Below are 17500 nucleotides of genomic sequence, written 5' to 3'. Positions count from 1 at the left end.
CATCCAGCACGTCTTCCTCCGCTTCATCGGGACGCAAAGCCACAAGCACCACGGTCAGTGCCACGGCCGGCGACCACAGCACAGCGGCAACGGCAGCTGGTGTTGGATTAACCACGCTGTCATCCTCTGATCGACAGCTGACGGGGACGGGCGTTGGTTCAACGAGCGCACTCGCGGCCACGACCGTAACCGCAAGTCCCGCGTTCAGTGACCGCTATCCGGCCGCCTCCTCCATCAACGCCCGCATTCCGAAGGTCTTCCAGCAGTACGATAAGATACAGCACTTCTACCCGGAACTGCAACCGTACTCGTCCGTGCGGGATGAGCATCTGGAGCTTCCGCTGGCACCGTTGGCCCCAGCGGGTGCCAGCAACGGTGGAACCGGTTCCAATGGTTTCCAACAAACGCTCGGCAACAGTAAAAGCCCTGGAGTAAAGGCCAGTGGCGGCGGTGGTTCTTCGGCCTCACCCGGCGTGATACTACCGGCAGCACCTGCCTCACTTGGCAAACCGTCACGCGCAAACACCAAAATCTTCTTTCCCGATTCCGACATCATCGATGCGATACCGCGCAAGATCTCTTCCAGCCTCCAACCGATGCCACCGTCGTACGTGTCGTCCCCTTACCTCAGCCGCACCCAGAGCTCCTTCATCTCGTCGTCCAGCGATCAGAAGCATACCAAGGGTACGCGTGGTAGCGATGGAGCCATGCTGCTCGTGCTGCTGTTGGGTTCATTTCAAAACTTTTTCGTTCTTTGGTTCAATATCGTTTGTTGACGATTCTGTTCGTTTGTTGTTGTCTTTTTTTTTATTCACATTATATTTTCATTATTGAATGAAGCCAAATGAATGAAGAATCATTTTTTTAGCAACATTCACCCCATTTCACCCCCGGTATAAGGGTCCCTGGGGAAGGAGGAAATGCCTGTTCCCTCTACTGATTGTACTCTATCTTCCTCTATCTTTCTAATATTTACGGCTCCGTCCGTAAGATACCAACTAAAAAAAAGAAATCACTCCATTTACCAAATGTCTATTACAAGCTCATGACAGTAAGGAAGTATTTTACCGGTTACCTGGCGCCTCCATTTCGATGGGCGCCTCCATCATCGGATTTCGGCAACGGAGCTACATCATTTCGTATTTCCGGCGCGGCGATTAGTTTTGAAATTTTCCTTTCTTCTCTGCTTTGGTTTGGCTTTGGTGAGAAAAAGCAAATTTAATAAAGCCGCAAGTTATGTGGTCAAATGGACCGCGAACTGGCTGTCCTCAACTTGATAAAAATAGGCATGGAACAGTCCTAGCTGTTTTCTAAGTATAGCTATATAATTAACAACGATATCACCATGCTCTGAAGGCAAGAGTTGTCAATGGGTCATGGAAAGGTGACAGAAAAGATCTCGATAGGAAATTCGTGCCAGCTCTCACATTAAGGTAAACCTTTTCCCCCAAGGGCATATACTTTGGGGAGCAGTGAGAATGAAAGGTAAACACCGAATTGCTGATCTTTCGGAAACATCTTTCACACCCAGCAGCACACACTGCCCTGTTAATCGCAACAACTATCTACTCGCACGTACGACGACTAGCCATCTTCTCTTGTCGTTCCGCGCACTAGCAACGGATTTGATCGTGATTTTTATACGCTTCAAGGAAACGGGTCAACGGGAGGTAACATGTCCGTTGGTTCCTAGCAAAAGGTCATGTGTCCGGGAAACACCCGAGACGGGAGAGATGAACTTTTCCTCGAAACCACCTCCAAACTCCAAAGACCAGCCGAGATTCGCCGAGAAACGCTGCTGGGTGCGGCGCCAACCGCCCAGCAACACACATACGCTGACTAGTGGCTCTGGTTCTTGGTTGGTTGAAGTAAGTCGCTCCTCTAGTGACACAACGACACCAGTGAAAAGAGGAAGCTAGTGGTGCCGGAAACCGGCACCAAACCGACTACCGAACAACTTTCGCTCGCTCGTTTCACGCGCGCTAGCCACACAAACTGCAATCCACAGGCGAGCACAAACAGACACGGTTCGGGTTGCATCCGTGTACCGCGTGTATATATATTTTTTTTGCTGCCCAGAGAGTCTAGAACCGGACGTTGAGTTGTGCTGTACGTGGTGGGTGTGGAGCTATGCTAGAGCAAACAACCCCACCACCACCACCGGAATGCTAGGAACTGCAGGCATTTACAGGTATGTGTGAAGGCGCCAACTCTTTGTTCGCCCCGCGCCAATGGCCAAAACACTTGGGGGCCCAGCGGTGCTAGAAAACGATAAAGTTTTCCACCCGGATCGCACATACCGGAACCGCACAGGCACGCACGCTCGTCCGCCGCACGCGATCGACGCTAAAGACTCGAAGAGCAAGAGAGCGGCTCGAGGACGGAAGTCGACATAATAAGTAGTCGCTGTCGTCGTGCTGGTCTGTGCTGCCGAGCCGAGCGGCAAGATTGCGCATATTTTCACAAGACATTAACTAAATTAACTAATTATGGTGTGCTTAGAAGATACTTTTCCTCCCGGCTCTAGCTCCTTCCGCTTCGCCGTTGCGGCATTTGGCGGTAAATGTTTGTAGAAAATGGTTTTTTTTTTTTTTGTTGTTTCCCAATATTGTCGTGGTCGTTCCACTGTGTTTGGCCGCATCAAATGGGTGTTCTTATTCCCGTTCTTGTGCGTATACGAGGCGCATCCCATCATTCTATGGAACTGCTGCTGCTACTGATACCGATTTGTGGTAAACTTTTCAATAAAGTAAAAAACGGAGATTACCGACCAACGGCGCATCATGGATTGCGCTGCGAATGCGGAAAGGTATTTTTGGACTCGTTATTTCATTTTTTTTCCTTCTTTTTGCGAGCAATTGCTAGCACACTCCCAACACTCCGTTGAGGATTAGTAACGCACCAAGCGATCTGCCTATGCTCCGCCATATGGATTACAGCTCCGGTAACGGTCGTATCGTGCAGACATTACGGATTAAGAGCTGTTTTGTTAATTGTTTTTCAACCATCATCATGTTTTTTGCCTTGCTTTCAATTTTCCTTCTATCGGGTGCGGCATTCCGCAAGCCGCTTTTCATCATTATTTTTAACGTTTTCCCTGGCTTTTCGTTCGTTTCGTGTGCGAGACCCGAAGAGGACCATTCCACTTTATCCAGCGTGATTCTTTTCCACCGAATATGTTTTTTCCATTTCCCTGTTTTTTTGCATTGTTGGGGCTCTGGGGTGATAGCCTATTAGTTTTTATTTTAATTTCTCGTAGACGGTATTATTTAGTTTTTGCAATTTCTTGTGTGCATTTCTGTTAATTAGCAATTAAACCGAAAAACCATGAGTTCTGCAGTCGAAGTGAAGTTCCCTGCTGTATTGAACACTCTTTTAATTAATATTTTGTTGCCGTCCCTTTTTTTTCTCTTTCTCCTACAACCACAACAGCACAAATTACGCAATGGGATCTCATTTTCTATGGCACAGAAACGCCCGCCCAACCAAACGATCCGGTGCGCTTCGGTAAGCCGGGTTTCGACAGCAATTTCGGTGGCGAAATGGAGCACAATGCGCTCGAGTTCGACAGTGGCGTCACCAGTGATCAGTGGCGTGATATGCAGCAGGTGAGTCCCCGACCGGGTTCAGGGCCCTGAGACAATGTTCCTTGTCCTTGTATGGCGGATTCTCACTTGTTTTTTTTTTGTTTTTACTTTCCTATCTTTCTATTTTTCCCTTCCCCAATCCACAGATAAGTGAGGGACACGGTGAAGCACAGCGCACCGTATCCAACGACGTAACGGCAACATCGTGCGCAAGCTTCGGTGTTGCCAGCTGCATAGGTTTGTCCCTGCTTGTTATGTTCCTATCACAGTTTTACTCCGACAGACAAGTAAGCTCAATCAGTAGTAATACTCGTAGTAGCAGGTAATCGTAAACCGTTTGTGTTTCGCAAGCACCGCACCAGTCGGCGCGCAACCTTTTCAAAACGCTGAACACGAAAGAGAGAGAGAGAGAGCGACGGCGAGCATCAGTGGGATTGGGGATTCGTGGGGTTGGTTGTAGAAATCAATGGGTTTCGGTCCAATTAGTCGAAAAAAGAGGCCAGAGAAATGGACACCCGTGGTCCACGTGGCGAATGGAAGAAACAAAAATGATCGACAGAAGGGCAGCAAAAAAAGGCACCAAGACGGTAGAGCGCTAATCGAGTGAATGAACACGGATACAACTCCCTTTTTAGGATACACTAATCAGATGCCCCGGTTAGATGGCTAGAAAACCGATATCCGATTCTCCCCCTGGGTACAGTGATCGCTGTCCAGCAGCGCCCACGTTGTGCGCTGTCGTCGTGTAGTGGAGTTAGAGAGAGAGAGGGCGCTATCGGAGCCGCCACTTTTTCGAAACGGTTTTAACAGCTTTAGGCAACAAATTTCTTTCCTCGAAACGAAGAACAAGGGAAACATAAAATTAAAGCACGGAGGCTAATGCGCCTCCGGAGGCTAAAGCAGGCACCCTCAACACATCCCTCTAGGCCTCTAGGGTACCTCATGGCATCACTTTCATCTTCACAATCACGGATGCTACCAAACTCTTTGATCCAACGGTCGAATCCCTTCTGGCTTGTGAGTTCGTTTACTCACCGCTTTTCCAGCGATTCCACAAGCGATACAAAAAGCCGATACAGAAATCTTTTAAATCGATCAATTGTTGATAGGCGGTGGAGTTCCTATTGCTCGTTTTAGTTGTAAGACAATTTCATGCGATAATCCTGCTTTTCGCTACCAAATGCAACCCTTCCTCATGCTGTGAACGCGGCAACGGATAGAGAAATACGGCCATGCGGCTTCCTTTCTTCCAATTTCGAAGTCAAAATTCAATTTGTTTCGCCTTAGCACACTTACTTGCACACACATTCGCCGAAAGACTAAATGGGTGAAGCGAAGGGCGAGAGGGGCCGATTTGGGGCGTTCTTTATCCAGTACAAATGATGGGCTTAATTAATAGGTCACAATCCGGGTCGCATTATTGGTAAACGGTTGAGTGAAACCGTAACGTGGTGTGGCAGCATCTTCCGTTTCTATGAAACCATTTCCAGGGGATTTCCTTTGTTTTTCGCAATGCAACCAACACTGAACCAGGGGTGATGAAAAGGATGAAAGGAATTGGGGGTGCTGGGGTAAGCGAAATTGCTGCTCCCACCATCCCTCGAGCGACGACGACGACGACGGCGACGGCAAGAGCGCTTATTATGCCGGCTACGCTACTCAATATGCAAACAGAGTGTTCGCAGCGCAGCCCCTGTGGCGCTCCTTTCGCGAAGGACTCGGCTACACTTTCTCGCGAAGCGCTTCCTAACCCAGCGACCGGCACTGATCCACTTTCCCTGAACTTGATTTGCATAGCGATGACACCAAGTCGCCGTTCGCCCTTATATAGCGGCACAATTGAACTCTGCAGCTGGCAAGAGAAGTCAGCGGAAAAGATTCCTATTTTTTTTTTCGTTTGTTCCTTCCCGTCCGTCCCGTTCGTCCGGAGGAGCTAAATTTTGGATTCGCAGTGGTACCGAGACGGCCAGATAACCCGTCTGCTGCTTCAGTCCATCTGGCAGCATGTGTGGTGAACGTGCTTGACGATCATTAATGGACCCCTTTCGAAGGGCTAGTGCTGGTACGCGTTTCGATTAAATAGAGACAGCCGGCTCCAAACACACCCGCTACCCGAATGCAAATGGGACAGCGTCTGGTGTGCATCTCATTAAAATTCATTTTCTTGAAAATCAATTGAAAGAAAGCGAACTACAGCACCAGCAGTACCAAGCCAGCTAACGCAGCACTTCGTGGAGGGTGTCAGGTGACGATTCTTGGTGTCTCAATGAATCAGCTCGCCGACAAAGGTCAAAAGCTGAAGTTCACATGGAACGGTGTAGTAGCAACGGATTAGAAAACGAACGGAGAATTATCGCGAGAAGTAGGAGCAAAAAGTTTAATATCAAACCGAGGCAGACGCGGAAAAAGTGTAGAGTATGCATCTATAAGGACTTCAGCAATCATGCTACGATAGCTTTTAATTGCATGCAACGCATCCAAAAGCTGGTGGCAAGTACTTTTGTTCTGCAATCGTTGCAACATCAAGCATCTGCACTTTTTGTTTGTTTTTAGGAAAGTTCCAATCCCGTCCTGGGATTGAGTTGTCGGTGCCAGGGGATTGGGCTATGGCACTGCTAGATCCTTAATCCTAACAGCGTACGACATACGCGGGGGCCCATCGGGAAAAGGGAAAATCTATTATTAATCCACCGTCAGTATGTCGCGCACGCTCGTACCCCATTCAGCAGCAGCAGCACCAATTGTTTCTCATTGAACTCGCCTCGGTTCGACTCGTTCCTCGATCCATATGCTGCATGAGAGCGAAATCGGCTCACCCGATGGTAGATTGTGTCAACAGCGTAATGATGGCGATGATGCTGCGTTTCAGCTCTTGAGCTTCATCGTTTTGCTTGCGCGCTCCATACGGCAATGGCGAAGCGGTTAGCCGTACCATCATCACATCTCCATTGCTATCACAGTGTCCCAGAACACATCTCTGTCGCTGACAACGCAGCACATCATGTCGATCGATCGATTGGAAATATTGATCGGTACCTAAAAAACCATCACTAAGCTAAGCGAATAGCTCACCGTTCTCTACAGTGTGTAAAGCTTCTCTTGCCATTTTAGAACCCTGACTTTTGTTGCCAGCAGGTTTCGCGATTCGCAGTCCGTCGATAGCGCCCAAACTGAAGTTCCAATCCATTGAAAATTACCAGATTATTTTGTTCATCACCGCGAGTACAGATCGATGGCAGGCATCCTCAACGTGGAGTGCGCCCGGGTATATGTTTCTGAATTGATTTTTACCGCCGCCAGCCCATACCACCGACATGGTATGGGTAACATCCAACGTCATGGCACATGACGAGAGACTACGATGACGACGGCGAGAAGTCATTTGTTTTTCTCGTCAGTTGGTTATGGGTGTTTTGTTTTCGATTTCTCTCATCGGGCTGGGTACGGTACAATACCGAAATGATTGCTTTTTGTCAAACAAAAGGGGAATGGCTTTTGCCACTCTCTTGGTCGATGGTCGGTCGTGATAGGTGCGATGCTGGAACGGGTGCGAGGTTAAGCTGCTTGTTTATGAGTGTCAATAGTTCGTGCAACTATGCGTCACGCTTTTTCAATTCACTTTTTTCAATATGTTGTCTGACGGTTTTGTTTAGCTTCTACATATTGCTCAAAGTCGGACTCTTCGTCATTACGAGCGATCAGAGTGTTACAACTGCGACAAATCTTGAGCATTAGACTAGTTAGCATTCGCTAGTTGCAAACAAATGGAACTGGCGGAAAACCCTGGCCGACCGATTGACCGCTGGGTTTGATCATCATAACACACCGGCAGCACCGGTGTTTTGTGATCACTTTCACACTCTCCCTCATTTACTGAATCGAAGGAAGCTCACGGTGCTGGCCGAGTTTGAACAGACGCAAAATCAGCGAAAATCCTTGTATTCATTTCCTGGATACCATAGCACCAGTTTGAAGATTGAAAGCGATTAGCTTTCCAACTGACGCTGTGTGACTGGAAATTTAATCGAATCCACCACTGTCGGGATCTTTTTGTTCCGAGAACCGACACGTCAAATCGAAGAATTCTGTACCCCTTCATTGGCAATGGAATGGCCAGCAACATTCATGTACTACAAACATGAAAGCATTAGCTTTTCCGTCTAAATTTCTATGATTTTCAAAGGTCCGGTAGTGCATCTCAACACTATCTCGTCCGCCATGCCATGTGCGATCACGATTTCCTTTGCCCAAAAATTACAGCCACAACCTAGCCCAAAGCGAAGCAAATTTGCATTAAATTCACCCGTGTGAGAGAGAGCGAGAGAGAACGCCAACGAGGGCATCCCGTGATTAACTGGATGACTTCCGGTCGTACCACGCTGACCAGCACCACACTTCCATGCAATGCAATTTTCCACCACTTCTAATGACCTTTGAAATGGGGCGCATCTCGGTGCAACGTCGCTACACACAACGCCGGGGTCCGTCGAGAAAAGTGGGCGACCGGGGCGAGCCAAATTGAAAGCGGGCAAAATTTATTCTCGCTTTCAAGCTTTTAATCTCGAGCAATCAGGCGCCTTCATTATGCAAATGGTGGCCGACAATGGGTTTAGCAAGGTCGAAAAGAAGCTCATTCCACCGTGGCTGGCTGGTGCGGTCCGGCTGGCGAGTCGGCTAGTCTGCGCAGCACCAGACAAACATTGACCGGCGATGTGGAAGGCAGACGATAAGCTCTGAGATAGGACCATAGAGGAAGAGGAGCGCAGCTTTCACTACGAATGGTTTTGTGGGTGGCCGAGAAGTGTTCTGTTGGCCGAGAAAAAAAAAGACAAAAAAAATCGCTCTTCGCTACAATAACATCACACTCGTGCACAGTTGCTCATGTGGTAAAGTAGAAGCTGCTAATCCGAGGATGATCCCGCCTGACCAAGGTTATGGCAAAGTTCAGATGAAGAAGAGAGCGGGTGGCTCATGTTTAAGCCATTCGTAACCTAATGTGATTCACCCCTTGCTGCGGTGTGTTATGGTCAATGCGTTCTTCAGGGAAAACTGGAACCTGTCCTTTTCGATTTTTATTGCAAATCAGTGAGATACAATGATGGTCGATATCCTACGCCAATCATCGATCTCGGTTTGCCACATAAAAGCGATCCCAACATATTTCATAATAGCGTTCATTATTGGCATACTGTTCTGGTCGGTAATTCTCGGATCGGATCGAATCGCTGGGGTGTACTGAGGTACCCCCAATGCGGTTTGCGGCTTTTGATTTGTGACTTCAAAAGTGTCCGTACGAGTTGAGGCTCTGTGGTTTTTTTTTTCATCATTGCACACATCACAAATTGTTACATGTTAAACACAGTAATTACACTGAAATTCGCCGATGCCAACATGGTTTGCATTATCCATCTAGAATATAGAACAAAATGAGTTCGTTTATGTGGTAGAAAATTTTATTACATGCCAAATCTATTCAAACAGCTAGTAAAAACACAACACTACGCTTGCAAGAAGGATTGTAAGAAAGATTTTGGCAAAATAATCTCAAACGCCTGCACAAACAAAGCTACAATTTGAGCTATCTTTTATTTACAACATACGATGAGAATTGAATTGTTTCACACATGGGGTGTGTAGCGGGATAGTTGGATTATCGCAGCCACCGATCCTGTTTTTGTTTTCTTTATTCTTTGTTTTAACTATACAATCAACAGATCACTCACTACTTATCCATATCGTTACATTCGATCGATACATTATCTGATTGTTACGCTCAATCATTCATATCGCTTTTTTGGTTGGTTAGCTGTGCGTCGTGCGATCAGTTTTCGTGCCGAGCTCACGTTGTTATACTCATCATTTAGGAGCATGTAGAGATAAGCATATAAAAAAGGTAGCATCACATATCCGGCCTCCAGCCTATTTAAGTCTGTCTGCTTTCGCCAAAAGTGGGTTCCATTAGTTAAAAAAAAACTATCGTGCACGTACGTTCCTACACAATCCTCGTCTTGGATCGGTTCGTTTCACTTTCCACAATGTTATATTACATTATTGTGCTCTGTAGTAGCTCGGGAATGAACATATCGCTTCTTCTAGTACACGGTTTCTTGTTGCTCGTCGGATCGAACTAAACTCATGTACGCTTATACACTGCGAGTTCGTCTTACGTTGCTGCATAAGTTCGCAACTGATTCGCCGTGTTGATGGCGCGTGTCAATCGTACCGAAAATGCTCGTTCACCAATCGACCTTTTGGTTTTCCAACTCCGTGGCCGTTCGATTGAACACATCACTTACCCTGCTCATCCACACCTAGCGAATACTCTCACAACATAGCGTCAGGCGATAGTTTGCAAACAATATTCTCAATACACATAGCACCTAGTAGAAGAAAACAAGGCGTCTAGTCATAGGAAAACGTTTACATTTTCGGGAAATACTGCAAATTCTTCGCCCTGTTACTCTGCCCCATCGCTCTTTGCGCGTCGTTTGAAGAAAAACACACGCGCGTTCGCCATGTAATCCCTGCACAACGAGTGGCCCTTGCGATGAGTAACAAATCGGATCAGATCTAAACAGGAAGCGAACAGTTACAAAAACGGAAAGGACGTAGCCGGGCATAGTGACAATTAAAAGAATTCCATACCGACCGAGGGAAGGGAGGAGTTTTCGATCGTGGTCAACCTTACCTTAGGGCCTTGTGCATCGCCGCCGATCGCCGCTAGTTGTAATAGTTTAATAAATAATTCCGGCCGAAAACAGTGAACGAACACACGCATACTTAAACGTAATCGGATGCTAGGAAAATGCGATTAAATTTCCCCCCAAAAAGAAAAGACAAGAGCGCAACCCCCGATCCCCTGTAGAGGTCACCGTTCGTCTTGTATCATAACTCCTTTCCCTGCTGCATCGCGGGGCACGTTCCTTTGATCGCACAAAATAAGCATTCTCGAGAGGGAGCAACAGAACAAACCAGTAGAAGAGAATGAAATGCGTTGCCATTTTGCGCAGCGAAATAGATAAATCAATCGAAGCTAAGAAATTAAAAAACAACAAACCGAAATCTCGTTACGATGGTGGTTTTCAAACAATTTGCCCCGCACACCCAGACACAAACCAGCATCAAAAGCAGCAGCACAATTAGGATCAATTATTGGAGACAAAATTTAGGAAAAAATAACAAATTCAACTCTTTTAAAATTAACCATAAGAAGCCGCAGCTAAAGAACACGACGTGAAACTCCATTCATTCGCGTGCAGAACTAGAGCCAAAGGAATGTAAAATGGTCGCGGAGTGAGGAGACGCAGCGCAGCGTCACGATACCCAGCGACGAATGGCGACGAATGTTGTGGATTCCCCATTTCCCTGAGTGGTGTAGTGTGCCCCCCTTCCTCCCACCCCCACGTATTTAGATAGGTGTAAACGAGAAGCATAGTGAGGCGTAAGCGTGAAACGATGTATTTATAAGACTTTATCCATTAGCCGGTAAGTTGTCGATAAGAGCGCGAGCGAGCGGCGATCGGATTGCTGGTGGATCAAAACGGTTAAGGCCCTGACCCTCGAGCGTACTCTCTTCCAAGTGCCCAGCTGCAGCTGCAACAGAAAGGAGCCACTCCACAGCATTAGAACCTACTAGTAGCCGCATGCCGCGCGAAACTCCTAGGGTAATAAATTCGATCGCATGCAAGAGAGCAAAGCCTGGGCCAGAATCACTCGTCCGCCTGCCCAAAAACCAGCCGACGGCTCGAAACGAAGAAGCTACGAAGAATTGCGGCGTACCGCGCGAACTGTGTCAAAGCAACGGGAGAAGGAAACAGGAAGGTGGTGGTGCGTATGCTGTTTGCCGGTCTTCTCTTTTGTCTCCTTGAGTTTGACTTCCTTTTTCCAAAAAAAAAACCCGAAAAACCAAAACAAAACTAAGGAAGAGGCGAACGATTAACTGTATGTAGGGTAAATGGTATGGTAGCGATACACAGGCGGTTACAGGCGGATGAATGGGTTGTAGAATTTGGAGAGAGGAAACAGAAAAAAATGGGGGACAAAATAAATGATGGCGATATTTAAATCGCACGAATGAACGAAATCACACGGGATCATCATCTACCGATCGCTGTACAGACCAGCCATCGGTCCAGTCAACCAGGACAGACTTTTTGAAGGGGAAGAACCGTACCGGGGGGGTGGGCCTTTTCGTTTTCCTTCCCTTCCACAGGCCCTGCGCGGCTATCGTGTAACTGTGCTGTGTGTGTAGTGTACCACGAAACCGAGACGAGCGAGACGAGTGACGCCTTCCCTCCCAACTAGTGCGGATCGAGCATCCCGGACCGCCCTCCTCCCGGACACCGGAAAAGGTTATTAGCTACCATTTGCTCCCCACCATTCCTTTTTAGTTTAATTCACCTTTACCTTCTTAAGTGGAACCTCGTGTTGTTGTGATTACGTTCTGTAGCCATCTAGTGTTTCGCCTAAAACGCTCTAGTATTGTTTCCTTTTTTTTGTTGTATGAATAACAGCCAAACAATAGTGTAATAATCGCGTTTTAAGCGGGGACTTTATTCAGTTCGCATCCGAGATTAACACGTAAGATGAAGTGACGCAGCGGAACTTGGCGGGAAAGTTAGTGTATCTAACTACTATCGAAGCACAGACCGCCACCAAGGCGTCAACATAAGGTTAACCTAAAACGAAACCCAACGAAACGATACGATACACCAACGAGCGCACGAATGTACTTTTATCTACTTCACACTGGGACACTGGGACAAAACAAAACCCCCTCCTTCACGTAGAGCTGCATGATGAACGTGAATCACGCCCCGCCGGAGACCAACTCGACCGCAACTCGACCACCACTCTGGAGACCATGTTGGGAATGATAACGCTTACCAATGGGAAACGAAATTTGATTATTTTTATTTCTCCCTTTCTGATGGTAACAAAATTTATTCAAATCCGTTCACTAACTTCCGCTGGATTGAAGTAAGAAAGAAGGCTGCGATCCCAGTTTCGGTTTGATTACTCTTTGCTATTGTGTTGATTTAATGTTTTGATTTCGTTTTGTTTGCCGCGCCCTAAACAAAACCGATTGAATCTTACTTGTCTTCTGAGTTAATTTGAGTATTTAGGCTATAGTTTTACCTTAAGTTTTGTTCGCATGCACCGTATTGGTATTCTTTAGTCTGTGTTTTTTTTTGTCACTTTAACCTCTTTTATTATCCTCTTTAAATCCATTTAATTTCCTCAGCTGCACGGACTAACGACATGACGGTGTATTTGTTAAATGAAAACGTGTTAATCGAAGGGTTTTTTATAGAGATGCATAAACAGATTTCTAACAACTAAATCTGCTTCGTAGCCATTTCCGCTAGTGCTTGGTTGCATGTACATTTGCTTTTCTCATTCGCTTTGCTGGTTTCTTAGTTTGCCTCAGCAAATGCACTTGTTTCTTTATTAATTCTTCCCGCAAATTTACTTTCATTTGACTGCTTCCTTATGTGGCGATTTGATAAAGCTAGGGATTCTCTTTAAAAATAAACGTTAGGCAGGTTTTCGGTGCTCATTGAATGCGTTGTGTGTTTAGGGAAGGTGGAAGGAAGTGCTGCATGTTAGATAAGTCATATGGACATAGTGACCATTTCATCAATCAAGTCATCGAACACTCATGACAGTTATCTAACCATTCCTCCGCTTGGTCTTCCAACGCAGAGTGTCAACCGTCATCACGCCTGTACAAAGGACATTGCTACCTACAGTGTCCTCCGGGGACGTACGCTTCCCAGAACGACACCACAGTAACGAGCAAACCGGCAGCAGGATCAAACCGCGATGGCGCCAATGACGGCGACGACGACGAAAAAGCAATCACAAACGGTCAAACATCACTGCCGCCCTCTTCGCTGCGTAAACGAACCATCTCACGCCAACAGGTGTTCGATGATGAGGCAGCTTCTCCTGGCTCGTCAGCTGGGAGGCCGATGATGGTTGCCTCGGAAGCTTCCGGTGGCGCTCTCCCCCCGAATCACCACAAACCACGCGAGGACGATTGTCGGCTGTGCCATACGACGTGCCTGACGTGTAGCGGGCCAGCTCACACCGATTGCACCAAGTGCCAGGCAGCCTTTCGCTTCGAAACGATTGTAAAGCCAACGGCGGAAGGTGAACAACCCGGCAACGCCATCTGTGTGTCAATTAACGCCAAACGGCCTCCATCGGCCGAAAGTGGGGGCCGACTGAAAGCTCTTGTACGACCGGAAGTAACGGCACCGCCATCGGCGACCACGACGACGACGACGACCACTACCATATCGTATCTGATGGCCCTGTTCTTCCTGTCGCTCGTACTATTGGGAGCTTTCGGTGTGATCTATGTGCTGTGGAGCCGCTGCTTCCAAGGTACGCCAGGTGGCATGCTGGAAGAGCTGGGGGGTGATGGGGGCCCTAGTGGTAGTTCCACGATGGCCAGCATCCGTTACGATCGTGTGCAGACGAACGAAATGGACGTGGACAGTGGGGCGAGCGAAGATGAGGACGACGAGGACGATTACGAGGACAATTTGTTCTCCATCTCAACGGAGATCATTGCACCGATCGAGCGATAATAGTCACGATAGTGGAGCCACGGTTCTACATTCGTTAGCGTTAGATAGTGTCATGTGAACGAATGAATTATGTTGTGGCAAAGGGATTTTAAAGTGATCATAACGAACCCTTGCACTACCAACCGATAGCAATCCGTTTTTAATTGTGAGAAGATAGTGTTGTTCAGACGAAATAAAAAGCATTTTACATCAATTATGCCGCGATGCAATGTGTCCATTTGCTAGTGTGCACTAGCGATAGAAAGAAATGCTCAATCAAGAGTGGTTTTATTTTATTTTAAGAAACCGTGACATTTTACATTCTGCGTCCTTCCTTCATTATCTTGGTCGTTGATTTATGATAATAAATTCAAAATTGTTGCTCCTGACCAGCATCCACTGAAAATCGTAGCAAAAAAACCCCAATTCCTAAAAATGTGTTAATGAGTAATTGAAAATGAGTAACTCTGACCGCTGAATGGTTCATTATTAAGGATATTTTTGTGGCAAAACTGTTAGAATTAATTCACAATTGCCGTACCATGCTACAACGTTATATTAGGATGCAGCTTGATGAAATTTGATTGAAAATACACCATCGATTCCACGAGGGCATGTTTGTGCAAATGCATTGTGCAGTGTCCATTTGTCGGTTTTGCTCCGATCTGATTAACATTTTTTACACAACATTTTTTGAAGATTGTTTGTTCAGAATTCAAAAATATGTCTAAGAAATATGCTTATGCTTGTTACTTACTATCGATTACTGTAGAGACATTCTAACTAAATCTAAAGTGCCGCGAGTACGTTCGTTCTACTTATTTTGTTTGTTTATTTTACCTAATCAGTGCATTGGCTCCATCGTCCCACTCCCCAGGGTCCACTAAAATAGGTGAAAAACGGCCCTGTGAGCAAGAAGAGACTGCACTTTCTTCAAATTAATAAAAAAGACATAGTGATGACCTGATTGAATCCCGATCAGTCTCCCGTACCGGCCCTATCTCGGCGGCGTCCCAACACTTCAAAGACGCCACAGCTCAAACAAGTGGCAGTCCGGATCGCGTGCCCCTATGCCACCGATCGGCTGCAGGGGCGGCATCTACTAACAACGGCTTAGCGATAGCACCACAAACGGAAGCGCGGCACGGGTTTTTGGTGAGAATATTGAAAATTTGTCGTCGACTTAAGGTCGACAGTTCATCTGCCACATTACTAACCGACTACTAATCAACCACCACCACCACCACCGGTGGGAGGGAGGATGGGCGTGTAAACAAATCGTGTTGTAAAGGACCAGAAACGCCGCACTTATTAATTTGAAACCCATTATCAGTGCACCCGATTTGAGCGGCACGGTTTCGGCTTTTCTATTTGTTGACACAACGCACTGACCTACACTCGCCGGGCGAACGGCAAGACCACATGGGGACAATAAAGCACTGGGACGATCATGGGACGCGGTGCGAAGCAAGTATCTTCGCGCAAGACTGATTTATGGAAGCCATTCTGTCCAACGTTGCTGCTGATAAGTTGAAATTCCGCTTCGCTAGCCAGCTCACGGCTCTATCAGCACGGCCCGGAATTACGCATCGTTGCCGAAACGTCGCCATTTTGTTGCTGATCCTCGCCGAGTCCTGGTGAATGAAGAGACATGGCTTTTCCGTTGAGCAAGTTGGATGTGCGTCACGTTTATTATGTAGAATCCATCCCGCTCCTGTACCACAAATGCACAAACCATTAATGCACACCGTTCGGTGGTCGTGGTTTCTGGCGTAGAATCGAAATGATTTGCTCATTCCGGGCCACGATCAACTCCAGCATCCGCTTGCACCGCACAAACAGCTGCTGATGGACGCATCCAGCCGCCGCCGATTGGCCAGCAGCCTGCCGGAAAGGGGAAAGAGGGAAATGCAGATCAAACACTGTCGCGCACTAGCACACGATCGCGATCCACACGATCTATACCTGCACACTCGTCATTCTCGGCCCTTCCTGTGGTGCCGTCACACCGCAACCAGCTGCTACCACAGCACTCGGCACCTCACCGGGCCAGATGTCGATGTTGTTGGAGCAAATGTACTCACTGATGTAGCTGAAGGTGGACAACGGTGTCGCCTCGCCGACACTGTCACAAAGATCGCCCAAAAAGGCCTGCTCCTGCTCATCGTTCAGCAGCTGAATGTCCATCGAGGAGCTCGCGATCGGTTCACCGTAGCTGTCGAAGCCGGTGGGACTCGTACAGCAACTGTTGCTGCTGCTGCTGCTGTTCCCTGCCATGGCGTACACCGGGGTGTTTCCTGTCGAGTAAGAATGATCGGTGCCTGGAAGGGAACGCGTGTGGCCATCCAATGGCGAAGAGTACACGTCGGAGTGTTGGTATGGCTCCTGTTGGTTCGAACGCCAGCTCATCTTGGTTGGTACACTAGCACTCGCGACTGAAGCTACCGATCGACTGACCGATAAATGGGGAGCCCCCAGCGGAGTGAAACATGCTTGCGACATGCTTACTCGGCACCGTCACTGATAGTGGCCGGGCGTTGATAATTGCACAATGTGCCGTTCCGTGGACATGGATGGTTACGGGAGCTTTTTGAATCGCGCCATTTCCGAGGCCAGAGTTGAGGTTGAAAAACGGTACCTCAGCAGTAGTACCTGAAGAGGATTCTTCACTGCGTAACTCGCGATGCTAGCTTTACCTACCGATTGTGTGGCTAGTTAAAATTAAGGATTCGGCCCGCCTCGTAGTCTAGACGGCCAGTAGCATGATAATCGAACAGCATCGGCTATTGGCAGCAGCTATCAGTCGAAAGGCAGTGGTTATTGTGCGAATCGAACGCGCATGGTTCATTTAGGCTTTCCACTTTCTTGCTTTCGCCAATCGGCGATCGGCCATCACTGTCGATCCGAGTCATCGGTAGTAACCGGCATACATGTTTTACAGTGAAGATTGACTAATACTGTAATCATTGCAGCCAAGGGAAAGGACAGGAAGCAGGCAAAATAGGCAGCGACATTCGGTAGCGGCCTGCTAGATCCGTCCGAAGCGAAATCGGCATTGGCTCCCTTCACGCATAACCGCTTTAGCTTCCGCCATTCAAGGGCTTCTGTGATTCCGATGTTTTGATAACTCGAGCCTCAATTCCGCCCCGAACAGGAGCAGGCCTATTTTCGGCTCGAAAGCTGCAATTACTTTGCTCAATCAGCTGCGAAGTGGGGGGTTGCTTAAGGCATCGTTGGAGTTGGAGTTGTGTTTACCCATCCCCCCCACCCCCGTTCCGCATCTGTGGGGTTTGATAGGAGCTGTTTATTTCGTTCTACTGTGATTCATTCATCGGA

At 47.5% G+C, this 17500-nt stretch overlaps 2 protein-coding genes across 2 annotated transcripts in view; one reads left to right on the top strand and one right to left on the bottom strand.

Moving 5' to 3' along the window:
* LOC126581038 (furin-like protease 1, isoforms 1/1-X/2) overlaps positions 1–14375 on the top strand; it is a 78715-nt gene extending 64340 nt beyond the window's left edge. Inside the window, exons 9-12 of the mRNA XM_050244454.1 lie at positions 1–684; positions 3433–3608; positions 3734–3824; positions 13293–14375. The exon at positions 1–684 is cut by the window's left edge and continues 786 nt beyond it. Of these exons, the coding sequence (XP_050100411.1) occupies positions 1–684; positions 3433–3608; positions 3734–3824; positions 13293–14185 (1844 nt within the window). The 3' untranslated portion in view covers positions 14186–14375. The remainder of the gene's footprint in view (positions 685–3432; positions 3609–3733; positions 3825–13292) is intronic.
* A 1526-nt stretch (positions 14376–15901) lies between these two features.
* LOC126575041 (uncharacterized) lies at positions 15902–16441 on the bottom strand. Its single transcript, XM_050235538.1, has 3 exons — positions 16180–16441; positions 16104–16123; positions 15902–16048 (listed from the first exon to the last, which is right to left on the bottom strand). The coding sequence occupies exons 1-3, from the start codon at positions 16439–16441 to the stop codon at positions 15902–15904; spliced, it is 429 nt and encodes a 142-aa protein (XP_050091495.1).
* Positions 16442–17500: the final 1059 nt, after the last annotated feature.

Source organism: Anopheles aquasalis, chromosome 2 (genome assembly GCF_943734665.1).
Source record: "Anopheles aquasalis chromosome 2, idAnoAquaMG_Q_19, whole genome shotgun sequence".
NCBI classification, from domain to species: Eukaryota; Metazoa; Arthropoda; class Insecta; order Diptera; family Culicidae; genus Anopheles; species Anopheles aquasalis.
This window is presented reverse-complemented; position numbering and strand designations above follow the sequence as displayed.